This window comes from Sus scrofa, chromosome X (genome assembly GCF_054392235.1).
Source record: "Sus scrofa isolate SSC_HxYL_T2T_F1_AM1 chromosome X, Sscrofa_HxYL_maternal_Yorkshire_Landrace_v2.0, whole genome shotgun sequence".
NCBI lineage: Eukaryota > Metazoa > Chordata > Mammalia > Artiodactyla > Suidae > Sus > Sus scrofa.
Genome location: NC_139401.1, coordinates 121,110,174 through 121,138,149, shown reverse-complemented (window position 1 = coordinate 121,138,149; position 27,976 = coordinate 121,110,174). Strand labels below are relative to the sequence as shown.

At 48.0% G+C, this 27,976-nt stretch overlaps 1 protein-coding gene across 19 annotated transcripts; it reads right to left on the bottom strand.

Moving 5' to 3' along the window:
• Positions 1 to 700: 700 nt before the first annotated feature.
• ZNF75D (zinc finger protein 75D) lies at positions 701 to 27,976 on the bottom strand. 19 transcript variants are annotated; one of them, XM_085006686.1, is made up of 7 exons: positions 27,691 to 27,976; positions 24,872 to 25,399; positions 23,491 to 23,683; positions 22,700 to 22,791; positions 22,239 to 22,365; positions 3,665 to 3,743; positions 701 to 1,077 (listed from the first exon to the last, which is right to left on the bottom strand). In XM_085006686.1, exons 2-7 carry the CDS (start codon positions 25,316 to 25,318, stop codon positions 1,053 to 1,055), a joined length of 963 nt encoding a protein of 320 aa, XP_084862812.1. In that variant the 5' UTR covers positions 25,319 to 25,399; positions 27,691 to 27,976; the 3' UTR covers positions 701 to 1,052. The 19 variants fall into 19 exon arrangements, 11 of the variants coding, with proteins under 11 accessions (XP_084862812.1, XP_005657977.1, XP_084862809.1 ...); XR_014834694.1 differs by lacking the exons at positions 701 to 1,077; positions 3,665 to 3,743 and adding exons at positions 14,232 to 15,449; positions 18,621 to 20,012 and having other exon boundaries at positions 21,713 to 22,365; XR_014834690.1 differs by lacking the exons at positions 701 to 1,077; positions 3,665 to 3,743 and adding an exon at positions 14,232 to 16,370 and having other exon boundaries at positions 21,131 to 22,365.

Sequence of the window (27,976 nt, the reverse complement as noted above, 5' to 3'; positions counted from 1 at the left end):
GAATCCGACTAGGAACCATGAGGTGGCGGGTTCCATCCCTGGCCTTGCTCAGTGGGTTAAGGATCCGTCGTTGCCCTGAGCTGTGGTGCAGGTTGCAGACGCGGTCGGATCCCGCGTTGCTGTGGTTCTGGTGTAGGCTGGTGGCTACAGCTCCGATTCGACCCCTAGCTTGGGAACTTGCATATATGCCACAGGAGCGGCCCAAGAAATGGCAAAAAAAAAAAAGCCCTGAAGGTATGATGTTCCCACATTAAAATGCCTTGTGTTTCTTAATATCAAGTGGAACCAACAAAGACTGTTGGATGCTGTAGACTGTCTACATGATGGTCTCATGAGCATCAGAATAAAAAAACAAAAAAGAATCTCGTAAATGGCCCTGCGCCTCATGGCCTGTTCTGAATGTCTTCTTCCAGGATGAGCAAGTAGGCTTTAGAGCAGAGCAGAGGGGATGTGTCTCCAAAATGCCTAGGGGACAGGAGCCTTGGGTCCTTGAGTGACCTAGTGCCACATAACCGTTCCCTTGGGTTTTTCTTTCTTCGTTTTTCACATGAAAGGTGGAGGAAATCTGAGGTGCAGCGTGATGGCACCATCTGTGCCATGTCTGAGAGCTGCTGCATAGACTCTAGAATGAATAGAATTCCCTCTCCAGTGTAACCCAGGAAAACTGTACTGGCGTAAAAACGTATCAAGACAAAAGGGGTGACAGTCACCTTTTATTTTAACAGGTGAAACAAGGGAGGAGTTTGTTATTTTTCATTTTTCTTGCATTTTCCAAAACTATGGACAGGCATAAGCAAGTAGGTTATATGATTTTTAGGCAATGGCCAGCTCCACCCTGGGACGGCTCGAGTCAGCATCCACAGCCACTTTGACAGGTCCACGTCACTCCTGTGCCTCCCTAGCTGCCTCCCAAGTAAAAAGCTCATGATGTTTTTGGAGGCCAGGGTGGGTTTTAGGTATTCATCTGCTATCCTTCTGCTGCTGGGCATGGACTTCCTGGGACTGACTTCAGGGGCTCCTTTATCCATGACTGGCTGATGCCACAGACGGCTTCAGGAAGAGTACAGCCGAGAAGCCCTGAAAAAGATGGTGAAACCCACTTAATCCAGTGGATCCAGGGGCCTCTTCCCCCCACCCCCAGCCCTCCCCACCACACACACTTGTTTCCAGTGGTGCTCATCAAAGGCTGCTTGGAGGAGTTCCCTTTGTGGCTCAGTGATTAACGAACCCGACTAGGATCCATGAGGATGAGGGTTCGATTCCTGGCCTCGATCAGTGGGTTAAGGATTGGGCATTTTCATGAGCTGTGGTGTAGGCCGCAGACGCGCCTCAGATCCCATGTTGCTGTGGCTGTGGTGTAGGCTGGCACCTGCAGCTCGGATTCAAGCCCTAGCCTGGGAACCTCCATATGCCGTGGGTGTGGCCCTAAAAAAAAAAAAAAATACTGCTTGGAGCCTCATCTGATTTGAAATGTCAACGTTATCATTTCTTTCATTCTGTCATATACATGGGTCTGTGCCAAGAATCTCTGTCTGTTCCATTGACATGTTTTTTTGTTTCCTGCTTTAATGGCTAAATCTATAGTGTAGATTCTCACGTCTTGAAACAGCTCAGTGTTGTGGCTGTTCCCACATAGTTTCTCTTCATTTAATTGAATAATCAGCTCATGCCCTGACATAATTCCAAGGAAGTTCATGACTGTGGGTGCACTGAATTTATAGATGTATTTTGGGGAGAATTGAGAGGATGACAGTAATTAATTTTTCTAGAAATGGTATTTCTAGTGTCAAAACAGGAACCTCATAAAAAAATTTTCAAGCATATTTTCTTCTTGTTTTAACAATGATATTCACATGTGTTTTGTGGGCAGTGTGAAAGGGATATATCATTTGTTATTTCACACTTTATTCTTAGAGTATAAATATCTTCTTTTATATGTTTACCTTGTGTCTCATCATACTTTTTTGTCAAATCCCTGGGTAGAGGATTTGTTATTCTAAAGAAACATGCACCTAAGAAGACAAAGATTTGGAGTTCCCGTTTTGGTGCAGCAGAAACAAATCTGACTAGGAACCATGAGGTTGCGAGTTCGATCCCTGGCCTCGCTCAGTGGGTAAGGATCTGGCGTTGCCATGAGCTGTGGTGTAGGTCGCTGCTTGGATCTGGCGTTGCCGTGAGCTGTGGTGTAGGTCGCTGCTTGGATCTGGCGTGGCTGTGGCTGTGGCATAGGCTGGCAGCTGCAGCTCCAATTAGACACCTAGCCTGGGAACCTCCATATGCTGCAGGTTCGGCCCTAAAAAAATAGCAAAAAAAAAAAAAAAAAAAAAAAAAAAAGACAACAAAGACTATTTTTCCAATTTCCTTGTGGAAATAAATTACAATCTTTCAGTACCATGATATAAAATGCAAGTATTCACAGGAAACTATAGCTAGCCACTTATGATGGAACATGATGGAGGACAATGTGAGAAAAATGTGTATATATAATATGTAAGTATGACTGGGTCTGTTTGCTGTATAGTAGAAATTGACAGAATACTGTAAGCCCACTATAATGGAAAAAATAAAAATCATTTAAAAAAATGCAGCTATTGAAAAGGGTGAAGGGTCCTCTAGGTACTGACCTAGAAAGGATCTCCAAGAAATGGTAGTTGAGGAAAGAAACAAAAAACAATGTACGCCTTTTTTTTTTTTTTTTTTTTTTTTGTCTTTTCTATGGCCGCCCCCATGGCATATGGAGGTTTCCAGGCTAGGGGTCTAATCGGAGCTGTAGCTGCTGGTCTACACCACAGCCACAGCAATGCAGGATCCGGGCAGCGTCTGCAACCTACACCACGGCTTCGGCAACGCTGGATCCTTAACCCACTGAGTGAGGCCAGGGATCGAACCTGCAACCTCGTGGTTCCTAGTCGGATTCATTAACCACTGAGCCACGCCGGGAACTCCAAAAAACAATATACGTCTTAACCCTCCATTTGTCTTTCTCCAGAATCACCTATATCAATAAATGTGAATGCAAAGGAGAAGATCTGAAATGTTTACAGCAAACTGCTAAGGGCCGTTCTCCTGGGGCGAGGGTGTGAGATGCTGGAGTACAGGAAAGGAGTGGGGAGATAGCTTATTAGTTTCATCCCTAGAAATGTCATTCTCCCTTGTATTTTCTGTTACAAGAAAGGAAAAAAATCTGAGTCAGTGCTGTAAAATTATTTCAATAAAACAAGATTCCTCAGGAGCATAGATTTGAGACGCAGAGAGGTGCAAACCCCAAGGCAGGTTGACCCAAGACTCGGGCTGTTTTCTCCAAGGGAAAGGCACTGGGGCTTGGAAGAAAGACACCAAAACCCCAAACAAACAAACAAACAAACAATGAATCAACGTGTAAGTGAAGGTCAAGGCAAGAGCACAAACTTCACTGGTGGAAAAACCCATGTCCCACCCCGAGACAGTAGCCACGTGGGTCACACGCTTTCATGTTAATGATAGTTGTTCTGTCTCCGAGACTCGCAAGGTAACATGACATAAAAGGTCTGACCGCTCACAATCGTATTTTCTACAATTAACCAATGCCCCATGTGTGTGAACTGGTATTTAACAAAAAGCTGTAATTTGAGAGTCATTGCCGCGGCTGGATCCAGAGAGCAAGGAAGTGGAGAGAGACTCTTACCTGGATGGAATTGCCTTGAAACTTTCACTGGGTAATTGGGTCTTGAGCCCACAGTCTCTCGCATGACCCAGTTGACCTGCTAAAATGAATGGACACTATTAGGACACTCTTTATCATTCCTCCCATGGGAGGAATTTTAACGGAGAGATCTTTGCTCCAGTCAAGGGAGAGCTCTTGGACAAGAGAGCCAAGTGTCCTGGGAACAGATATGCAGATGGTACCCAAACACAGGGAACATCTGCCCTATCTCCCAGCTCTTCTAATTCATTGTACTCAGCCCTGAACATGCAGTAACTCAGGTGGTGGCAGGCATTGTTAGATCTTGCCATTGCACATGGCCAGAAGTTTCTGGACCATTATGAGTCATCATGACACCTCTTGTTGCCTAACCAATCAGATCCTGGGACTTAAAGAGAGGTAGTGGGAGAAGGGGGAAAAGAGTTTTTCTCCCCTCTTTTTGCTCTCTTCCAGACCAATTGTTAGTCCTATGAGAAATGTGACTTCTCAGAATAAGTCCTGTGGTCCGGGTGAAAGACCCAGGTACATCTCGCTAACGTAGCATCTTTACCTGCCATTACAAAATGAACTGGCCTGCTGAACTCTGACCCTGCAGGGTAAGAGTTACGTAAAGGACTCTCATTGGCCTGCATTGGGAAAATGATGTTGCACCCACAAGTGTCAGGCGTACAAGCTCAGGAGCCAGGTTGTTGAATTTTCAGTCCCAGTTCCAGGGGACCTCAGGCAAGACCCTTAAACTCTGATCCACAGGTTCCCCGCTCAGTAAAGGGGGGATGACGATGACACTTCTTCCCGGAGGAGTTTGTGAAGATTGAAAGCGATGGTACCGCTAAAGCACTCAGGACAGTGTCTGGCACACAGGGAATGCCCAGGGGACCTTAGCATTCGTTTTTGTGGTCATCTCAGCCAACTCCCTGGTTTGGCTCAGTCTCAGTTGGATATCTGCTATGTTCAGTCCCTTCAAAGTTCGTCTGTCCAAAGGCACCATTCCCCTCGTCTCCATCCCACTTCCGAAGAGGAAGGAAGGCAAAGCTCACGACCCTCATAGCATCAGAAAGGGCAGAGCTCCCGAGTCTCAAGCTGCTCTCCACATCCTGCTGATGGTCCTTGGCTGGGCAGTTACCAAATTGGTGGGGGAGGGAGTTCCCTGGTGGCCTAGCAGCTAAGGATCTGGCATTGTTATGGCTTGGGCTCAGGTTCCATCCCTGGCCCAGGAACTTCCACATGCCCTGGGCACGGCAAAACAAAACAAAACAAATAGTCAAACAGAAAACCCCACAGATCTGGGGTTGAGCAGGAGAGAGGCGGAGCCTGGAAATTTATCCAGTAACTATTCAAAAACCAGAACACTGGATAGCTGGGGAGATTAGAAACCTAAAATACGGGTTTATAGTTTTACCCAATTGGAAATCCAAAATTTACTAAAAGAATTTATGCAACAAAAAGATTAAATTATGCAAATTGGTTTTTGTAATTCTACAACACAGGTTCTGAATTAACTTTAGCATCTATTGATATGTACCGATTGGCAAACATTTCCTAGCCTTCATCAGTACAAGGCTTAGGAAACTAATACAGTTGTACCTGGGGATATTCACTAAGTTTTTAAAAGGCACCTATTATACTCTTAGGAGAGAATTACCAAACACAAAACAGAGGACAAAATTATGCCTACCCCTGACCAACAGAATATTTGCCTTTCATAAATTCCCCCATGGTCAAATGCCCATTCCTCTCCAATAAGCCACAGTGGGCATGAATGCTCTGATTCAATGAAAAATAAATTGCAGTTAAGTCTTTGGCACAATCAGCTTTACAAAAAGGCACCCCTTGGACCTTCAATCCCAAGGAAAATTGTTAATACAGCCCAATATAAATTAAAACAAGAGTGTTACGGGTTTAATTTTTTTTTTTTTCTTTTCTCTTTTTCTTTTGAGGGCCTCACCTGTGGGATATGGAAGGTCCTGGTCCAGGCTAGGGGTTGAATCAAAGCTGCAGCTGCCGGCCTACACCACAGCCACAGCAACGCCAGATCCAAGCCACATCTGTGACCTACACCACAGCTCATGGCAACGCCAGATCCTCCACCCACTGAACGAGGCCAGGGATTGAGCCCACATTCTCATGGATACTAGTTGGGTTCATAACCCTCTGAGCCACAACGGGAACTCCCCAGGGTCTACTTTATTGACCCAATTGTCAAGTTCACCTCTGGGGCCCTGGATGGTTCCAGCCCCTGACCATCTCCCAGATGAGGAAGGAGTTAGGGGCACTCAGAGAAAAGTGAATCTCCTGGAGAGAAGCAGGTCCCTCTGCTTCCGCACCTACATCATTTTGGGCTGCTCTGTGACCTCTGCCAAGGTCAGCTTCCAGAGGGGACGGGGTGTGCTGGGCAGGTCTCATTACAACGGGCCGGCAGGCAGGCAGATAGTGGAGGCGCAGGAGGGAGGAAAACCAATTTACAGAGATGCTTCCTGGGCGTTTAAGTCAGATCCACCCCACAGGCCACCAGATCCCAGAGGTCCTGGCAGTGCAGCCACTTCATGGTAATGATTCTCCAGGGCCCCCGAGAAGCAGATGGCAGAGCTGCCAGTTCAGGAACATTCTGTGGATCTCCTACCCAGGGGGCCCAGAGCTGGTGCCGGCCCACGTCCAGGAGCCACAAGGAGTAGGACACTGAAACGGGGGCGGGGGCCCGAAGAGGTGGGGCGGGGAGAAGAAGGAGGCAGGCGAAGAGGCCTCCAAATCCAGGGAACACGGGGAGACTTTATACCCACACTTAATTTGTGGTAGTGATTCACCACTTGGAGGAGAATAAAATGCTGATTCGGTTCATGTTTACCCCTAAAGTGGTCAGGCCCATGTGGTCAGGGAGGTTCCCTTGTTATCCAGCCCGGGGCCAGCCTTCGACAGAGCTACTAAGCTTCTAAGGCAACCTCTGGCCTCCAGAGAAAGTGCATGAGAGGGGTCCTCAGACAGTAGTTCTCGAGGTGGGGTTGCTGGCGCATCAGCATCACGTGGGAACTTGTTGGAAATGTCAGTTTTCTGGCCCTGCCCCCAGATAACTGAGGTACAAACTCCGGGATGTGGTGGGTGGGGGGTGGGCAGAGGTCCAGAAATCAGTGTTTTAGCAAAATCTGGGTTTTAGGAATTCCCATTGTGGCTCAGGGGGTTAAGATCCCAACATAGCGTCCATGAGGACGTGGGTTCGATTCCTAGCCTCGCTCAGTGGGTTAAGGATCCAGCGTTGCTGTGAGCTGTGCTGTAGGTCGCAGGTGATGCTCGGATTCCGCGTTGCTGTGGCTGTGGTGTAGGCCGGCGGCTATAGCTCCGATTCGACCCCTAGCCTGGGAACCTCCATATGCTGCAAGTGCGGCCCTAAAAGGAAAAAAAAATCTCTTTGGTTTTATTTTTTTGCTATAGCCACAGCTACACTGGCTCCAAGTCGCATCTGTGACCTACACACACCACAGCTCATGGCAATGCCAGGTCTTTAATCCACGGAGCGAGGCCAGGGATTGAACCTACCACCTCATGGATCCTACTCAGATTCGTTTCCGCTGTACCACAATGGGAACTCCAAATTCTGGGTTTTAAATACTGTTGTAAGAGGCAAGAGCAGCTGGTATGGGTATGGGGTGAGTTCGGTGGGCTAGAAGGAGGGCAGGGGCATGCAATGCGGAGGGGGTCGGACAGGTCAGGAGCAATGCCGGGGGCTGGAGGCAAAGAATAACTGAACAGAGATTAAGAGCCTGGTCTGCAGCCGAAATTTGTGAGCTGGGAGAAGGGCCGGGAGCGAGAGAGGGAGGGAATGGGACCTAAACCACATGGGAGCTGCTGAAAACCCAGTGGAAGGGTGACCACGGGGCTCGAGGACAATGAATGAACGTGCAGCACGGAAACGAGGACCTGGGGTGTTTGGAGGAGCACCTGCCTCTCCAGGAACACGCCCCTCTTGCCCAGCTTTTCCTGTGACCCCCACAGCCCCAGACCCCTTTGGGCCTAAGAATGGGGAGGATGCTCTGGTCACAGTCTGTCCAGGGACAAGAAGTACTTTTTCTTTTTCTTTTTTTTTTTTTTAGGGCGGCACCCATGGCGTATGAATCGGAGCTGCAGCTGCCAGCCTACACCACAGCCACAGCAACATGGGATCCAAGCCACATCCAAGACCTACACGGCTGCTCATGGCAACGCTGGATCCTTAACCCACTGAGCGAGGCCAGGGATCGAACCTGCATGCTTATGGATACTAGTCAGGTTCTTAACCCACTGAGCCACAGTGGGAACCCCCAAGAAGTACTTTCGGAGGCCGCAGAACCCCCTTAACAGGGAAGCGCTGTCTTAAGCAGCTCGGAGGTGGGAAGCCCCACCACGTGGTTATCTGGAGAGAAGAGCAGTGTCTGGAGCCCTCCACCAACAGAACAGGCGACAGCTAAAAAGGAATCCCCAGCCGCAAGGGAGATAGCCAAGAGATCACAATTTGAGCGTGACGACCCTTCCCGAGATGCCACCACCAGGAGGTGAGGGGATTGTGATGTGTGAAGAGAGGGACGTTGGTCTCAAGGCCAGGGGCTCGGTAGACTCTATTCCAATGCCCCCTGTGCCTCAAGGCCCTAGAAAGGAAGCCCCCTAAGCTCCAGTTGTCTCTTCTGTAAAACCAGGGGCTGGTCAGGGTTCCCAATGGGGCGCAGTGGGTTAAAGATACAGCATTGCCGGAGCTGTGGTGTAGGTCACAGCCGTGGCTCGGATTCAATCCCTGGTCCAAGAACTTCCATATGCTGTGGGTGCAGCTGAAAAAGGAAAACAAACAGGGGCCAGTCTCCATGGCTTTTTCAAGGGCCCTTTTGTCCCTAATGCACTAAAGGATCTGAGGGTGTAGGGGATACAGCTTTAAGGAACTGCAGCAGTAACTGTGCCTACATGCTTTGCGGTCAGGAAGACTTTTGATAAGCCAAAAAAAAAAAAAAAAAAAAGGAGTTCCCGTTGTGGCTCAGCGGAAATGGATCTGACTAGCATCCATGAGGATGTACTTTTAATTCCTGGCCTCACTCAGTGGGTTAAGGATCTGGCATTGCTGTGAGCTGTGGTGTAGGCTGAAGACACAGCTTTCATCTGCCGTGGCTGTGGCTCTGGCGTAGGCTGGAGGCTACAGCTCTGATTTGACCCCTGGCCTAGGAGCCTCTGTATGCCATGGGTTTGGCCCTAAAAAGACCAAAAAAAAAAAAAAAAAAAGTATGGGTTAGCTTCTCAGACAAAAGCCCACATGCTCAATATTTTTTTTTTCTTTTTGTCTTTTGTCTTTTTGTTGTTGTTGTTGTTGCTATTTCTTGAGCCGCTCCCGCGGCATATGGAGGTTCCCAGGCTAGGGGGCGAATCGGAGCTGTAGCCACCGGCCTACGCCAGAGCCACAGCAACGCGGGATCCGAGCCGCGTCTGCAACCTACCCCACAGCTCACAGCAACGCCGGATCGTTAACCCACTGAGCAAGGGCAGGGACCGAACCCGCAACCTCATGGTTCCTAGTCGGATTCGTTAACCACTGCGCCACGACGGGAACTCCCACGTGCTCAATATTTTGAAGGCTCCTTGACGTCATCCGTGGATTCCTGATAAGGAAACCCTGCTTCTCAGGTTGTCAGAGACACTGAAGGAAAGACACATTTTTTTGGGTGCTGGCCTATCCTGTGGGTGTGCCCAGCTCCCAGAGGGCTCCTTGCCAGCCCAACAGGAAGAAAGGCTTTGGATCCCTTTGGCAGGGGAGAGGGAGGGTCTTTGTACGAGGACTCTCAGGGGCCTGGGCCCGGGTAGGCCTGCGTCCACTGAGCCTGAAGACACTTCTCCATTCTTGAGAATTTTCAGGAAGGTTTCATCCACTGCGTTAGGATCTGCGGGATGAGGGCTGGACAATGCAGAGTATAATCTACTTAGGATCCCCTATGCTGCTGTCTTCCTCTCAGCTGACATTACCTGTTTTTTTTTTTGTTTGTTTGTTTTTTTTTTTTTTTTTTTTTTTTTTTTTACCATTTCTTGGGCCTCTCCCGCCCACAGCATGTGGAGGTTCCCAGCCTAGGGGTCGAATCGGAGCTATAGCTGCGGGCCTGCGCCAGAGCCACAGCAACACCGGATCCTTCACCCACTGAGCAAGGCCAGGGATCGAACCTGAAACCTCATGGTTCCTAGTCGGATTCATTAACCACTGTGCCACGAGGGGAACTCCACATTACCGGTTTTAAGAATAATTTTTTTTTTTTAGGTCCCCACCCATGGCATATGGAGGTTCCCAGGCTAGGGGTTGAATTGGAGCTGTTGCCGCCGGTCTAGGCCAGAGCCACAGCAATGTCAGATCTGAGCTGCATCTTCGACCTATGCCAACAGCTTGTGGCAACACTGGATCCTTAACCCACTGAGCAAGGCCAGGGATCAAACCCGTATCCTCATGGATACTAGTTGGGTTCTTAACCCACTGAACCACAGTGGGAACTCCTTAAGAAGGATTTAAAAAGCAGACAATACACAAAGTTAAGAGGGTTATTTTTCAGTCTTGGCGGGGGCTGAGACTTCTTCTCTTGTCCACGGCCATGCCCCTGGCCTGAACCCATGATGGTAGTAAGGAGCAGGCAGCACAGAGGCAGGAAAGAAAGGCAGAGATGATAAGGAGAATGCAAGGGCTTAGCAGCAACTGTGCCCGGCTGCCCCGCGCAGCCAGGGGCAGACTTTGGTAAGGGGTCCCTCCTTTACATTAGGGACAGCTTCCCCCGCAACCCACTGTTGCCATGACCAACAACAGAACACTTATTAAAGTCTTCCAAAGACTAGAGAGAGGAGGGAGTTCCCGTCATGGCACAGTGGAAGCGAATCCGACTAGGAACCATGAGGTTGTGGGTTCGATCCCTGGCCTTCCTTAGTGGGTTAAGGATCTGGCGTTGCCGTGAGCTGTGGTGCAGGTCGCAGATGCAGCTTGGATCTCCCTAGCCTGGGAACTTCCATATGCTGCGGGTGTGGCCGTAAAAAGCGAAATAATAATAATAAAAAAATTATTTAAAAAATAGAGGAGGTGGCAAGGAGAGTATTTAAATTCCTAGACAAAGACTAGACCAGGACTCGTATTTTCCTCTCCTCTCCCTGTCTCTCTGGGGACAGGGGAACAGTTCACCGTCACTAGGCCCCATCCCTGGGCGCCTCTTCCTCCCCTGCTCTGAGCCAGGGGAGCTGGCCAAGTGGCGTGGGCGTGGCAGCGAAAGGGGAAGAGGCTGCCGGGCCGGGGAAGGGCTGGAGGGGCCCCAAAGGGGCCCCTGAGAAGCAGCCATGTCACTGTTTTCTGGGAGAGAGAAGCTGAAGAGCCAGGTCCTGCCTGAATGGGCCTGGACACGCGGCCATGTCCTGGTGCCTCGGCCGCAGCGGGCAGCACTCTGGCCCCGAGCCCTTGACTTACAACCTCCGGCGTCACAAATGCAGACGGATTGGAGGGCAAGAGGACCTGTGCCCCCGCTCTCCCGGCTCCTTGCTCGATCCCTCTGCTCAGCACATCCTTTCCCTAATGCCCCTCACTCGCTGAGGGCAGGGGCACAGGGACGGGGCTGTGAGCCCACACCCCTCGCCCCTGGCTCAGGCCAGCTCTCTCCGCGGTGCCCTCTCCGCCTTGGGGATCCGAAGTTGGGGCTTATGCCTCTCCATTCTGTCCCTGGAATGGAATCCGTCCGGCTTCTCCAGTCCCCGGGCCTTCACGGGATGTTCTCCGGTTGTGTCCTCACAGAGGCCTTGGCCACGTGCTGGGGCGGTGGCTGGCGAGCATGAAGCAGGAAGACATCTCCCCTTCACTCCATCCTGCCACCCGGGCCTCTCCTGAGCGGTGAGGGCGGATGTGACTGGTCCGGATGCACTGGGCATGCGGCCCTGCGAGGCTGTCGGGGGCTTGAAAGGGGAGACTAGGTCCTAAGGAATCGGTCAGGAGCCCCAGTGTCTATGCCCTGTTTCACAAGAGCTGGGACAAGAAGGTCTCGTCTTCAAAGGGCAGTGGAATATCTGAACCCCGAATCCTCAATTCTCTTCCTGTTTCTGCCCATTCACATCTAAAGGTCTTCCTGCCACTTGCCATGAGGCTGATCTCAGGAGTTCTCTGATGGCCTAGCGGATTGAGGCTCCTTCATCCTCACTGCTGTGGCTCTGGTTGCTGCTGTGTGGCATAGGTTCAATTCCTGGCCCAGGAATTCCCACATACTGCCCGTATGGCAAAAAAGAAAAAAAAAAAAAACCCAAGAGAGAACCTGAAATAAATGTTGCAACTCTCATAAAAAAAAAAAGAGAGAGAGAGAGAAGCTGATCTCTGGAGTTCCCACTGTGGCTCAGTGGGTTAAGAACCCGACTGGTATCCATGAGGATGCGGGTTTGATCTCTGGCCTCCCTCAGTGGGGTAAAGATCCAACGTTGCTGTGAGCTGCAGTGTAGGTCGCAGATGTGGCTCGGATTTGACCCCTAGCCTGGGAACTTTCATATGCTGTGGACCAGCCCTAAAAAGAAAAAAAAGAAAAAAAAAAAAGCAGAAAGAAAGAAACTGATCTCTGAAATAGGCCCCCACATCCCCTGTTTTTGACCTGTCCTGGGAATGTCAGTATAGACGAGGACCTGCAAGATGAGCTCTGAAGCTAATAGGTTTTATGAGTGGGGATGGCAGCTTTGGGAAAACAGAGTACCCTTTTGCTGGCCCATCTTCAGGAACTTTGCTGAATCTCATAAATGGGCAGTAACTGCTGGCTCCATTGATGTAGTATTTCCTTCACTTTTTTTTTTTTTTTTTTTTTTTTTTGTCTTTTTAGCGCCGCGCCTGCGGCATAAGGAGGTTCCCAGGCTAGGGGTTGAATCGGAGCTGCAGCTGCTGGTCTACACCACAGCCACGGGAACATGGGATCTGAGCTGCATCTTCAACCCATCCCACAGCTCACAGCAATGTTGATTTTTTAAAACTAGCCGAAAGATGAAGGACGCATGCTCCAAATGTTTATGGACCATCTTCTGTAGCCAGTGTTAGGCATGCTCACGTCTCCTTTACTGCTCACCAGCAGCCCTGAGAGAAAGGAATTACTACCTTCACTTTACAAACAGGACAAGTTTAGAGAGGGCTCTTGATGGGAAAATGATCTGAAGACACCCATTCGAAAAAAGTGAGCCTTTGTTATCTCTGGGTAACTTGGTTACAATGGGGTTGTGCTTAATGTTTAAATTTGATATGAAACATGTCATGTCACTTAAAAAGTATTTTTTTTCTTGAAATAATAATTACATAGAAGGTTTGGCCATCTGAAACTAGGACCTGACGTAGATCCGAACCCATGTCTTCTAATGGCCCCGCCCTCCCTTCCCATCGTCTTCTTAGGAGATACAGTTGCCTCCCGCGGGGGCTTGGTTCTAGGACCCCCACAGACACCAAAATCTGAGGCTGCTCAAGTCCCTCATACAACATGGTGTAGTATTTATGTATCTACGCATATCTTCCCACATACTTGAAATCATCTCTAGATTACTTCTAATAGCTGGTATAGTGTAAATGCTATGTAAATAGTCACCAGCATGCAGCAAACTCATGTTTTGCCCTTTGTACCTTTCTGGAACTTGGGGGGAATTACTTTTGATCCATGGTCAGTTAAATCCGTGGATGTGGAAACTGTAGATACAGGGGGCTAACTACAGTCACTGAGGCCTGTGGGGAAGGAAGAGGAACCAACGTGGCAAAAAGAACAGTTTCCGTCTGAGTTCCCACTGAGACATCCCTCTAAGGCCCAGGCCTTATGCTGCTCTGACTGGGGCTCCCTCCCAGCATCCTGTGTTCATCGAGGCTGTGAGCCATGAGGCCACAGGGCTCTCCTTGCTTTTCTCGGTAAGTTTGTTTACAGAATCTCCAGGCCTTCCTGCAAAGCATCCATATATACAGGGCTGTGGCTGAAGAGCCATACAAATTAGCCTCCTGTTAGGTCCCATCAGGTCCTGGAGCAGTGTGGCATCCCTGAGAACCTTCCATACCAAGTCAAAAAGGCCATTCACCACCGCCCTAGGCCGTCCAGAGACGGCTGCCTGGCGGGGGGCCTGGACCGGCTCCTTCACCGTTTCATTCTGAATACCTCCGTGCTGAGAGGATGGGCAGGAAGTCGGCAGGTGCTTCCACAGTCCCTGGGTGTGTGTTGGCATTCGGGCCTCTGCTTGCTGCTTGGAATCCCTTGACAGAAAACACTGCAGTGGTGGGAGCTCAGGGAAGAGACAACTTCTCCGGCAGCAAACACGCAACCCTCTCTTCTTGTTCGGGAATAAAGTTCCCCAACCCTGGGCTTGGCTGTTCATGCAGACAGAACGACAGCCGCAGAAACTGCCTCCGAGTAACCCTCTCGGAGCTCCCTTCAGAGCACCTGCAGACTCTGTATTTCCCACCTCTCCCGAGAATGGGAGCAGGTCTCGTGCCATCCTGTATTTGCTGAGGACCTGAGAGCTGAAGAATTCAGCTCATGGGGGTGGGGAAGCGGAGGAACTGGACAGATAACAGACAGAGAGGTAACGCCGGATATATGAGAACAATTCTATTCTTTTATTTGGAAAGAAACCATTATGTACCAGTCTTGTGCTAGGCACTGAAGATACAAAGCTGAACAAAAGAGCGAGTTTAGATTGCTTTCTGTGAAGCGTGGCGTGTGCCCCTCCCATTCTGCTGACGACAGCTTCCTACAGCACTGGGCGCCTCGGCCCCCGGTATTCTTTCATCACCTCTAGGGTCAGGTTCTAGATGGTGACGACGCTGGACACGATTCCCTTCTCCTGTGGAGTTTCTGGTGTCTAAGAAGGCTTGACCGCCTGCTAAAATTTCTCCTGCATATGCTACAAGTATAAGGCTGCTCACCTGTGTGTGTTCTCTGGTGTTTTATAAGGTGGGAGTTCTGAATGAATCTTTTCCCACATTCATAGCATTTAAAGGGCTTCTCCCCTGTGTGAATTCTCAGGTGTGTGTGGAGATTTGTGTTATGACTAAAGCTTTTCCCACACCAGGAGCATCTATATGGTTTTATCCCTTGGTGTGCTAGTAAGTGCTTATTAAGATCTGAACTCCATCTAAACCTCTTCTCGCACTGCTGACATTTATAGGGTTTCTCTTCAGTGTGAATTCTCTGGTGCTTAATAAGATCAGAGCTAACTCGAAAGCTTTTCCCACATTCCTGACATTTAAAAGGTTTCTCTCCTGCATGGCCTTTCTCATGAAGATCCGTATGTTTTGGAAGCTCTTGCCTACAAGTTGACAGTTTTTTTCTTTTCTTCCCTAGAAAAGCTCGATGCCGTTTCCGTACCCTGCGTGTACTGCCATGATTTTCTTTGCCCGTTGTTTTCGGGGCAACTTTCACTCTGGCCTCTCTTAATGCTTTACATCCTGAGGCTTGTATTTCTAATGTAGAAAGAGATATAGGTTGGTCATTTCCAGTGTCATTTTTGAGCTTTAGCCCTGTTGGAATAAAGACAAGAATCAGCCATCCATGTCCCAGAACAAGAAAACTATAGGAATGAAGAGAAAAACAGATGATTGCTTTTTAAAAATACAGGAACAGGAGTTCCCATTACGGCTCAGCGGATTAAGAACCTGACTAGTATCCATAAGGATGCAGGTTCAATACCTGGCATCGCTCAGTGGGTTGAGGACCTGGCGTGGCTGTGAGCCGTGGTGTAGGTCACAGACAAGGCTTGGATCCCGCGTTGCTGTGGCTGTGGTGTAGGCTACAGCTCCAATTCAACCCCTAGCCTGGGAACTTCCATACGCCACAGGGGCAGCCCTAAAAAAAATTAATTTTAAAAATACAGGAACAAGTGATTGCCAGTCCAATCTGGACAAAATGGCACAGACCCACTTCTCCATGGTGATCCTTGCTAGGCACAACAACAAACCCACTAAAGAATGCAAGACATGGAGATTGCACTGTGGTGCAGTGGTTAAGAATCTGACTGAAGTGGCTTGGGTTGCTGCGTAGGCACAGGTTCAATCCCTGGCCTGGTGCAGTGGGTTAAAGGATCCGGTGTTGCTGCAGCTGTGGCGTAGGTCTCAGCTGCAGCTCAGATTCAATCCCTGGCCCAGGAACTTCCATGTGCCATGGGTGCAGCCAGAAAAAAAGAATGCGAGACACAGCCAACGGAGAATTCTAAAGTGGTAAGAACAAAGCGAAATGGTTTGGGACCCCAGGACTAGATGAGTAACACGGCAGGTGTCTCATATCCCCACATCCAAAAAGAAGGCAACCCAGATCTAGTGTTTTCTGAACCTTAACCTGGGCAACAGAAGGCTGCCTGGATAGGCTTATTCCTTCCCCAGTCTGAATGGGAAATCTGACAACATCAGAACCCCAGTCAGGAGACCCCAAGATGGACAGGTGCAGAACTAGCAAAAGGGACCCAGCCAACATACTGAGTACTAAGAGACACTCCGGCCTAGATAAATATCTTCCCTACCCTCAGGCGACACCAGGAGGGACACACGGGAATCCCGTCAATATCATATAAACCAAGGAGACCAAAATAACATTATAAAGGCTCTGTACATTATACTTTCCCTGGACACATACTCCACAAAAGTAGGAAAGAACCTATGTGCTAAAGTAAGACAGAGTGACTGCCCATGAAAATAAAATATTTGGAGTTCCCGTCGTGGCGCAGTGGTTAACGAATCCGACTAGGAACCATGAGGTTGCGGGTTCGGTCCCTGCCCTTGCTCAGTGGGTTAACGATCCGGCGTTGCCGTGAGCTGTGGTGTAGGCTGCAGATGCGGCTCGGATCCTGCATTGCTGTGGCTCTGGCGCAGGCCAGTGGCTACAGCTCCGATTCGACCCCTAGCCTGGGAACCCCCATATGCCGCAGGAGCAGCCCAAGAAATAGCAAAAAGACAAAAAAAAGAAAAAAAGAAAAGGAAATATTTAACTAGGAACCAGACTCTCCTAACATAATAGACAAAATGATAAGGATACAATAAAAATCACCCATCAGACCTAGAACCAAAAAAAAAAGAAGAAGAAAAATCAAAACCTGAATGAGAAAAGGCAATCTGCTGCCAAAATGGAATCAGGCTAGTAATCAAATCAGAGAGACAACAGAGAAGTCTAAAAATAAATGGAAAAGAAACAATGTACTTCTAAATAATCCATGATTCAAAGAGAACATCTCAACGAAAATTTAAAAATACTTAATTAAATGGAAATGAAATTACAACATGTCAAAATATGTGGAATCAGCTAAGAGAGTGCTCAGAGGAAACTGGATAGCCCTAAATGCTTATGACAGAAAAGAAGAAAGGTCTCAAACGAATAATCTAACTTTCCACCTCAAGAAACTAGAAAAAAAGCAAAATAAAACTAAAGCAAGTTGAAGAAAGGAATAATAAAGATCAGAGGAGAAATCACAATCAACCAAAAAGCTTGTTCTTCAAAAAATTAATAAAGTTGATAAACCTGTATCAACACTGACAAAAATAAAAGAGGAAACACAAATCACCAGTATCAGAAAGGAAACTGGGTATATCACTACACATTCTGCAGCAATTAAAGAGATAGAAGGGATTCACATAAATAACATATTTATGAAATTTTAAAGTTAGAAAAAAATGGGTCAATTCCTCAAAATCCACCAACTACCAGAATTCAACCAATATGAAATAGTCTGAATATAGCACTTTGACCGTTAAAGAAATTGAATTTATAGGTTAAAAGCTATAAAGACATCTCCAGGTTCACGTAGTGTCACTGGAGGATTCTACCAACTATTTATAGAATTAACGCCACTTTTATACAATCTCTTCCAGAAAAGAGAACAGGAAGAAAAAGTTCCCAAATCACTTTATAAGGTCAGTAAAATCATACAAAACAGTACTAAAAAAGAAAACTACAGACTAATATCTTTTTAAATACAAAAATCCTCAACAAAATACTGGCAAACTGGGAATGAAACAATATGTAAGAATTATCTACCATGATCAAGTAGGATTTACTGCAGGGATGCAAAGCTGGTTCAACATTTGAAATCAATCAATATAACCCACCATATCAACAAGCTTTGAAAGATCATAAACCTATTAACTGACAGAAAAGTACTTGACAAACTCCACACCCATTCTTACTGATTAAAAACACCCACAGGAGTTTCCATTGTGGTGCAGTGGTTGACGAATCTGACTAGGAACCATGAGGTTGCGGGTTCGATCCATGGCCTTGCTCAGTGGGTTGGGGACCCCGCGTTGCCGTGAGCTATGGTGTAGGTTGCAGACGTGGCTCAGATCTGGCATTGCTGTGGCTGTGGCGTAGGCCAGTGGCTACAGCTCCGATTCGCCCCCTAGCCTGGGAACCTCCATATGCCGCGGGAGCAGACCTAGAAAAGGCAAAAAGACATAAATAAATAAATAAATAAATAAAAAACACCCACAAAGTTAGGAGTTATATCAACTTGAGAGATTATCAACAAAAAACCCTGTCCTTACATCATAGGTAATAGTGAAAGACAATGTTTTTATCATAAAATTGGGAACAAGGCAAAGATGTTTGCTCTCACCACTATTCAACATAGTACCAGAAGTTAGAGCTGTTGCAATAAGAAGGTAAGAAAAAGAAATAAAAGGCCTTGCAGATCATGTGGCCTTCTATGTATAAAAATCCCAAGAAATCTACCAAAAAAACCCTTCTGGAAACTAATAAACAAGCTCAGTAGGGTCACAGATGAAAGAACAAAACATAGAATTAGGAGTTCCCGTAGTGGTGCAGTGGAAATAATCCGACCAGGAACCATGAGGTGGCGGGTTCGATCCCTGGCCTCACTCAGTGGGTTAAGGAACCGGCATTGCCGTGAACTGTGGTGTAGGTCACAGATGTGGCTCAGATCCCGCATTGCTGTGGCTGTGTGTAGGCTGGCAGCTGTAGCTTGGATTAGACTCCTTAGCCTGGGAACCTTCATGTGCCTAGGGTGCGGCCCTGAAAAGCCAAAAAAAAAAAAAAACCCATAAAATTAGTGGCAGAAACCAAAATTTAAAACAATACCATCTACAATTGCTCCAATGAAAATTAAATGCCTCTGCATATACTTAACATGGACACTGAAAATTACCAGTTTATGAAAGAAATTAAAGACCTGAATAAACAGACATTCTTGTGTTCATTGACTGGAAAAATCAACACAGCAAAGATATCAGTCCTCCTCAAATTCATATATAGGTTTAATGAAATTTCTGGAAAAATGCCTACAAAGTTTCTTGTAGGCATAGATAAGCTTATTCTAATACTTACATGAAAAGGGACGTGCCCTAGACTAGCTAAAATAAAATTTTATCTTGATAGAAAATAAAGTGGGAAGAATCACTCTGATAGATATCACGGCTTACTATGTTATGCAGCCACAGTACTTAAGGAAGGCAGTCCTGGCAGAGGGCTAGACACATAGCTCAGTGGAACAAAAGAGATGCACACAAATATACCTAATGGATCTCTGACAAACTGCAAAAGCAATTCAATGGAGGAAGGCCAGACTTTTCAACAAATGAGGCTGAAGCAACTGTACCTCCACAGGCAAAAAAAAAAAAAAAAACAAACCCGAACCTTGAACTAAACGTCCTACCTTATATAATAATCAACTCAATATGAATCAGGGACTTAAATGTAAAATTATAAAACTTTTTGGAAAAACAGACAATTTTAGAGCTCTATGGCTAGTCTGACTGCTAGCCTTGATATCGAAATTCAATTTGTAAAAGGGAGAACATTGGTCATCAAAATTAAAAAAGTTTTGGGAAGAGGATAAAAGGAAAAATATACAGACTTGGGGAAACTACCTGCAAACCACATATTCAAGCACCAGAATCCAGAGTCTATAAAGACCTCTCAAAACTCCACAGTTAAAAGACAATCTCATTAAAATATGGGCAAAAGACATTTCACTGAAGAGACGGCAAATTAAGCACATGAAAAGCTATAAAACATCAGTAGCTGTTAGGGAAAGACAAATCCAAACTGTAATGAAACAACACTACAAACTTAACAGAAAGGCAAACAAATACTTTTTAAAATGCTGACACTACTAAACAAAGGCGAGAAGGTGGAGAAACTGCATCACATCCACTGCTGGCTGGGAGTGTAACATGGTGCAGCCGCTGTAAAGACCAGTTTGGCATTAAACATGTAATCACTATATAAACCAGCAGTTGCCCTCACTAGGCATTTATTCTGGAGAAATGAAAACATACCTACACAAAATCCTGCACATGAATGTTCCTGGCAGCTTTATTCGCAATAGTCAAAAAAAATTTTTTTTTCCCCACACCCACAGCAAATGGAAGTTCCTGGGCCAGGGATCAAATTCAAGCCTCAGTTGTGACCTACGCCACAGCTGAGGCAACACTAGAGCCTTAATCCATTGTGCCAGGTCAGGGACCAAACCCACACGGCTGCAGAGACAATGCCAGAACCTTAACCTGCTGTGCCACAGCAGGAACTCCCACAACAGCCAAAAACTAGCAAAGAGGTCCTGTGATGGGTGACTGGCTAAACGAATTGTGGTACCTCAATATCATGGAATGTTTCTCAGCAGTAAAAAGGAATGAATATTGATCATACTCAATAACATGAATGAACTTCTAGGGAATTATTCTGAAGGAGAAAAGTTAATCCCCAAAAGCTACATACCTCATCCCTCTATTCATAAGACATTTTAGAAGTGGCGGAATTTTAAAACCATAGAAGGGATCAGTGGTTGGCATAGGTTGTGATGGGTGGAGTGTGGGAGCGAAGCAGGTGTGGTTATAAAAAAGCAACAGGAGGGGTTCTTAGGGTAACATAACTGTCCAGTATCTTTTTTTTCTTTTTCTTTTTTGGCCTTTTTGCCTTTTCTAGGGCTGCTTCCCGCGGCATATGGAGGTTCCCAGGCTAGGGGGCGAATCGGAGCTGTAGCCGCCAGTCTATGCCAGAGCCATAGCAACGCAGGATCCAAGCCGAGTCTGCAACCTACACCACAGCTCATGGCAACGCCGGATCCTTAACCCACTGAGCAAGGCCAGGGATCGAACCCGCAACCTCATGGTTCCCAGTCAGATTCATTAACCACTGCACCACGACAGGAACTCCAACTGTCCATTATCTTGATTGTGGTGGTAAATACACAAACCTCCACGTGATAAAACTTCACAGAACTAAACACACACACACACGCACACACACACACACATGAATACAGGGAAAAATGGACATATGAGTAAGGCCAGGGGACTGTGTCAATGTCAATATCCTGGTTGTGATATTACACTTTTGCAAACGTTATCACCGAGGGAAAATGGGTAAACATGGCTGCTTTTTGTATTACATTTTAAATATGCCTGTGAATCTGTAATTATCTCAATTAAAAGTTTAATTAAAAAATACAGGAGGGAGTTCCCATTGTGGGTCAGCAGGTCAAGAACCCGACTAGAATCCATGAGGATGTGGGTTCGATCCCTGGCCTCGCTCAGTGGGTTAAGGATCCGATGCTGTCTCCAGCTGTGGCACAGGTCAGGAATGTGGTTTGGATTCTGAGCTGCTGTGGCTGTGGTGTAGGCTGGCAGCTGCAGCTCTGATTCGACCCCTAGCCAGGAACTTCCATGTGCAGGAGGTGCGGCCCTAAAGAGAAAAAAAAAAAATACAGGGACAAAATCTTTAAAATGTTAAGCCTCTGTAAAGGTTCCTATCAAGCAATTTTCTCCTCTTCTGATGTATACACTTACCTCTATAAGGAGACTCTCTAAGACTGCCCCTGAATTCTTGGGGACCTTGGGTCTATGGTTCTTCTTCTTGTTCTAAATGGATCGCTTTAAGTTTTGGGGGCACCAATAATGCTCTGAGAGTAAAACTTTGAGGTCATGGACTGCGATCTTAATTCTAGACTATTTCTCAGGAAGAGTGAATGACTCTTTTATACTCTTATTTACTCCAAACGTTTAAATGGGCAGAATCTTAGATTTAATATCTTTATTCTCTAATGTGGTTGTGGGTGGATGTGCAGTGAGGAAGCTGAGAACTAAACCTAAGGGGGACACATGAGCACGATGCGGGCATGGGAATCCACTGGCATTGCAGTAGACCTGGCTAGAGATGAGGGGGCTTAGACCAGGACAGTGGCGGTGGAAGAGCATGGAGACGTGGCAGTCACTCGGGATCTATGCTGAAGACAGAGGTAAGCGCACTGGCTGACAGATCGGGTGTAGGGTGTAACAAAAGAGTGGCATAAAGGATAACTGAGGGGTTTTGGGTCTGAGCAACTGGGTAAATTGTGGTGCCCTTTACTGAGATGGAAAAGACACAGGAAGAGTAGGTTTGCAAGGTGGGGCAAGAATATGACACATCGAGAATTCTACTTAGAACAAACAAGTGGGATGTGTATTTGAAAAAGCTCTCCAGCTGATCTGGAAATGCCTTTCCTTTCCCTCATGCCATCAAGTGGAGAACCAGCCAGCTGCCAGAACACTGGGACTCTCTCACAGGGGCGCATTTGCCATACACCGAGGGCATAACAGATTACACCGAGAAAGGGCCTTTACCTAGAGAGATGACATTCTCGTAGTTTTCCTGCATTACATTGTTGTAGAGGATCTTCTGAGCAGGGTCCAGCATTTGCCACTCTTCCTCGGAAAAAGACAGGGCCACATCTTCAAATGTCAATGAACTCTAGAGGAGAGAGGAAGTTTTAGTTCAGTACTTGCCACAACAGAAGCTGTCGTATCACTCATCTCTGAATTACACAGCAGGCCAGTCACTGAAGATGTTAAGAGTATAAGATTCAAGGGGAGAAAAGTGAGACGGCAGAAAAGGATGGCGCCAACGAGATCAGTACACAGCCTGCGAGGTGCCCAATTCCCATGTGCCAAGCCTAGCTGCCTGGAGAACATCTGGGGCTAACATGCCTCAAAGCACCTGCCAGGGATTGTGAGTCGTGGGCAGCAGAGAAAAGCAGACAAGGCCATGTTCAGGCTGCCTGAAAAAGCTGGAAAGTACAGCTCACCTGGGACTCAGGCAAGATGAGCTCAGATCCCTTCTTCCAGCTCGGGGTGCTTTTCTGCTCAGAAAAGGCTAGAATCTGTTGAGCAGGCACAGCTGTGGGGGAAAAGAGCCAGAAAAAAATTGCTCTCTTTTCTGTTTATGAATATCCTGAGCTGATTTCTAAAATATAGAAAAGCAGGACTCCTTCAGTAAAGTGTGTGTGAGTGTGTGTGTTGCCACAAGTGGCCTTCTTGCAAATAAGAACCAAATATCCACCATTCCACAGAATTGGTTCCCCAGTTGAACTCTTTCCCCAGATTTAAACGCAGAAATCACTAAAAGAAAATCCAGTATTTTTTTTTTCTTCTTCTCACTGAGCTGGGCAAGAATTAGAGGTGTCTGAATATGAAAGCCTCAGGTCCTCCAGTGTATCGTAGGAAATGTGGGAGAATTTTGTCTTTTATTATTTTTTCCTGGTGTACAATTTTCTTCCTGTCCTACCACTGATGGTCCATTGCTCTCCCAACTTCTAAGGGTGAGATGACCCCACCTGTCCCTGCTCCATCTCCTTCTCTCCCTTCAAAGTTCTGAGGAGCAAGGTCCACATGGTGAATAGCAGGGATCTGCGGTTTGGATATTTCTGCACCCCAGAATGACCCTCACCTTCACCCACAGCTGGCCCGTTGTAGTCCCACCAGAGAGACATCCTAACTGCCAGCATGGCTGGGTGCCTGGAAAATTCCCATGACATTCTAGCTGAACCAATTACTAGCACAGCTTGCAGGAGAAGAGAATTATTATGAAACTCCTCACCTCTTTCATTTACAGGCTGGGTTTCTTTGTGAGTATTCCAGCCCAGCTGTTCTTGCAGTACCCGGTATGTATTCCAACATTCTTTCTGGAACACACCCATTGGTTGGGGCTCTGCTGGCTTCCACTTAAAGCCTGGGGCCACTGCTGTTCCTCCCAAGAGCACTGCCTCCTTTCCCAGCTCATGGGCTGTGACCTAGAAATAAGGTCCCCATCCTCATTAGCAAAGAACGTTTGGTTTTGGGGTGGTGGTGGAGGGACAAATAAGAGTAGAGCCGAGATTCGGGAAGTGTGTAACATTAAAGGAAGTAATTTTTAAAATGAAGAGAAACTGCGCCACGGTTTTCTCACAAGGAACTATAGCCATGATCTGAGGGAATTAGGATGAAATGGAAAGAGGGGTAACTGCTGCCAGCCTCCACCCCTCCGGGTCGGGCCACAGCTCAGGCCACGAGCAGGGGGGAGCGGGCCGCCTGTTCTCCCCCTGTTGTCACTGGCTTGCTTTCTTGACTGGGACCCTTGACTTACTGGAGTTTCATCTTTTGGTTTTCGCTAAAAATTAGGAAGTGAATAAAAAAGCTTTTCCTGTTGGTCAGATTTTCCAATTCGCCCATGTCCAGGGAAGGTTTCAATGGAGAAAGGGCTGAGTGGAGGGAAAACCAAGGAGAGAGTTGGACTTGAACCTTCCTCCATATGCTTCAGTTGTACTAAGACACGTGTGTGCCTCAAGCTGGGCTCTCGAGGAAGGAACACGTGCTGCCAGCTCCCAAGGACAGACCCTGGCTCCCCACTCACCTGCTAGGCCAAGACAGAGCACGCAGGGAGGGCCATGGAGGCTCTGTGTTCCCACCACAGAGGGCAGCGCCCTCGGTGCCTGATGCTCTCCGCTTCTCTGGGGGAACACTTCTTTCCCCTGGATCCTCGTCCCCCTCCCTTTCTTTCTTTCCACTTCTCCTCTCCTTGTGCCGTCTCCCCAGAGACGCAGGATTTACACTTTGCTTTGCTACCCTCTCTCTTCTTTGATCTCTAAGTGCTGCCCAGGCTTTCAGGGTTTTTTGCTCCCTTCCCGTCTCTTTCTTGCCCTTGATTCTCGAAGTCCTCTCCTTGGCCATGCCCCTCCAGGCCCACCACCCACAATTCACCCTGGCCCCAAAGAGGGCAAAATGCATTTCTTTTTTCTGAGGCCAGGAAGGACTCCCAGGAAGCCCCAAACCTGGAGGCCAACTGTCTCTTCAAGTCTGAGTTCAGATCCCACTTAGCTGTCCTAAGGGAACAACAGGAGAGGGACCCCAGCCATCTCATGGTTCAGCGAGCGCCCCCTCACACCCAGACGCATCCACCTTTACCCTATTTCGTGGTACAGGGAAGGAGTCTTTCTTCTCACCTCATTACTTATTCCACCGGGTTCTCTCTGAAAGCGGTCTACCAGGGCCACAGCCTCTTTGATGCTCTGTGGATGATACTTCTGCACCCAGTTCTGGGTATCCCTGGGCAGAATGGTCAGGAACTGCTCTAGCACCAGCAGTTCCAAGATCTGCTCTTTTGAGTGGATCTCTGGCCTTAGCCACTGATGGCATAATTCCTGGAGTTGGCTGACAGCCTCGAGCGGTCCAGGTGCTTCATGATAATAGAAGCTCCGGAAGTGCTGGCGAGCGCTCTCAGGACCAAGACTGTCCATCTGTGGGCTGGACTGCTTACTCTGACTGCAGCTCTCTTTCACAGACCCCTTAGTCTCCCACAAGGCCTCCATGTGTGGGTACAAGCATGCATTCACCTTCAGATGTCTCATCATCATTTGCTCTAGGAACAGTTTTACTCCTATATGTGACATCCTCCTGGTGCCACCTTTGACAACTGAGGCCTTGTCAGGCTTGGTACAAAAACCAATGAGTGGATCTTCTCCCCAAGGGCACTGAGGGAGGGGAGAAAAAAGGTAGACGTCAAGAAGAGAGCCACACGACACATATTTACTTGCTATTTACAATTTTCAGAGACGAATGAACAGAAAAGTCCCTTCCTAGCTCTCCTTTAAAAAAAATCAACTGTCAAGTGTTGGGACATTCAATGATGACTCAAGACAACTTCAGGACATGTTGCTCCTCTTTCCTTTGTTGCCCAACTTTGAAACAAAGCACAGCTCAGGGGAGACAGATGTCAACTGGTCACTTTTTCTCTCCTTTTTTGTTTTTTAAGGGCCATGCCTGTGGCATATGGAGGTTCCCAGGCTAAGGGTCGAATCAGAGTTGCAGCTGCCGGCCTACACCACAGCCACAGCAAGGCCAGATCCGAACTGAGCCTGTGATCTACACCACAGCTCAGTAACACTGGATCCTTAACCCACTGAGCGAGGCCAGGGATCGAACCCACATCCTCATAGATACTAGCTGGGTTCTTAACCCATTGAACCACAATGGGAACTCCCTTTTTTCTGTTTTATTTTTTTTTAAGGTTGATGGGTGAAAAACTGACACCCATTCACTAAAAGGAGCTCTGATATCAACCAATACTTGATCTGTGTGCTTCCTGTACCACCTTCACAGATGAAGCATATTTGACTTTCTCTACTTTTTTTTTTTGGTCTTTTTTTAGGGCCGCACCCACAGCAGGTGGAGGCTCCCAGGCTAGGGGTCGAATGGGAGCTGTAGCTGCCAGCCTACGCCTATCCCACAGCAATGTGGAAACCAAGCTGCATCTGCGACCTACACCACAGCTCCCAGCAAGGCCAGATCCTTAACCCAATGAACGAGGCCAGGGATTGAACCTACGTCCTCATGGATGCTAGACAGATTCCTTTCCACTGGGCCACAATGGGAACTCCCTCTCTAAAATTGTTGTGGGGGGGTGTCTTTTTTTTTTTTAAGAGCCGCACTGGCGGCATATGGAGGTTCCCAGGCTAGGGGTCCAATTGGAACTACAGCTGCCAGCCTACACCAGAGCTACAGCAACTCAGGATCTGAGCCACATCTGGGACCTACACCACAGCTCCCAGCAACACCAGATCCTTAACCCACTCACTGAGCGAGGCCAGGGATCGAACCCACAACCTCATGGTTTCTAGTCAGATTTGTTTCCACTGCGCCACGATGGGAACTCCCCTCTCTGAATTTTAATAGATGATCCTAGTTTCCTGTCTTTAGGCAGGGGGAAAACAACGTCTATGCCCCTTCATCCTCCTATGGAGACTGGCGCCTTTGCTTCATGGAATGTTTGATAGCCTCTTTTCCACTGTATTAATACTGGAAGGGAAACTAAGCCAGCCAGATCAGAAAAGAAATAATTAGTGAAAAAGTAACCTTATTCCTCTCGGAAAATATTCCCCTACCCAACAATCAGATATCAACAGTTTGGGGGGTTACCATTTGGGAAGACTTATAAAGGGCACTATGCAGCTTTGTATCTGTGTATGAATACTTTTGCTTCCTTTACTGGAAAAACTTACAGTTGGCTTTGTTTACAAGAAATCCCAATGTCAAGGTGTAAAAAAGGAAAGGAGAAACAGTGACGATTAACGTTCTTCAGAGACAGGAAGGGTCTTAGTAAAGGTAACCTTTCTCCTGACTTTTTATTTTCTCAGGGTCACAGAGACCTTAAGCAAGGCTGAGGATGGCCTTGGATTTTCTCGGAGGTGAAACAGCAACAAAGTTCTTTCAAGGATGCCACGGGCGTTCAAAGAAACGGTTGGTGCCTTGCTGCCTCTCCAGGCTCGGGAGGTACAGGGACAATTCCTGGATTTCTTGGTCAGGAGAAACTATTATCTCTGGAGCTGAAATGCGCCTTTCTCCAGTGATATGATCATAAGCCCGCAGAAACGGGCAAGTTTCGCTGGGCTCATTAGTAGGCATTACTGCCCCATCCCCCACTTACACCTCCTGGCTCGACCGCGAGGGCGCCCACAAGCACGCAGCACGCGGGCAACCTCCTAGCGCGCTCCGGCGCCTCGTTGGGTTTCATCTACACGCAAGGCTACAGAGAGGCTGCGTCCGGAGGTTAGAGGCGGCTGTAGGGCTCTAAGTACGCGCCTCGCTGAGAACAGGTCCTGCCGGTTTGCAGACAGACCCCCAGCCCGGCAATGATGCCACCGCGAAAAGGAAAAGGCTGCGCCCCCGCCCCTCCAGCTCACCGCCACGCAGCCGGCACGTGCGGCCGGTAGCTCTCGGGGGCTCTCCTGACCGAATCCAGAGCGAAAACCAGCTTCTTGATTACCTCCTCACAGCTCCGGCTTCCGTGGACGCCACTTCCCTCTTTCTGGGCTCGGCTGTGAAGTCGCCACGCCTCCCGCCGCCGCGGGGAGGAAGGAAGGTCCGGGTTCCCGCGCCCCCGGGGCCGGTGCCGGGAAAGCACGAGGCCCGGCGAGCCGGGCGCCAAGACGCCGGAATCCGGGAGCGCGGAGGCCTTGGAAGCTCAGTCCCCGGCCCGCCCCCGCTAGCGTCCCAAGACCGAACCCCGCCTCGCCATTTTGGGGTCGCGGGCTGTGGACCGGGCCCCGACC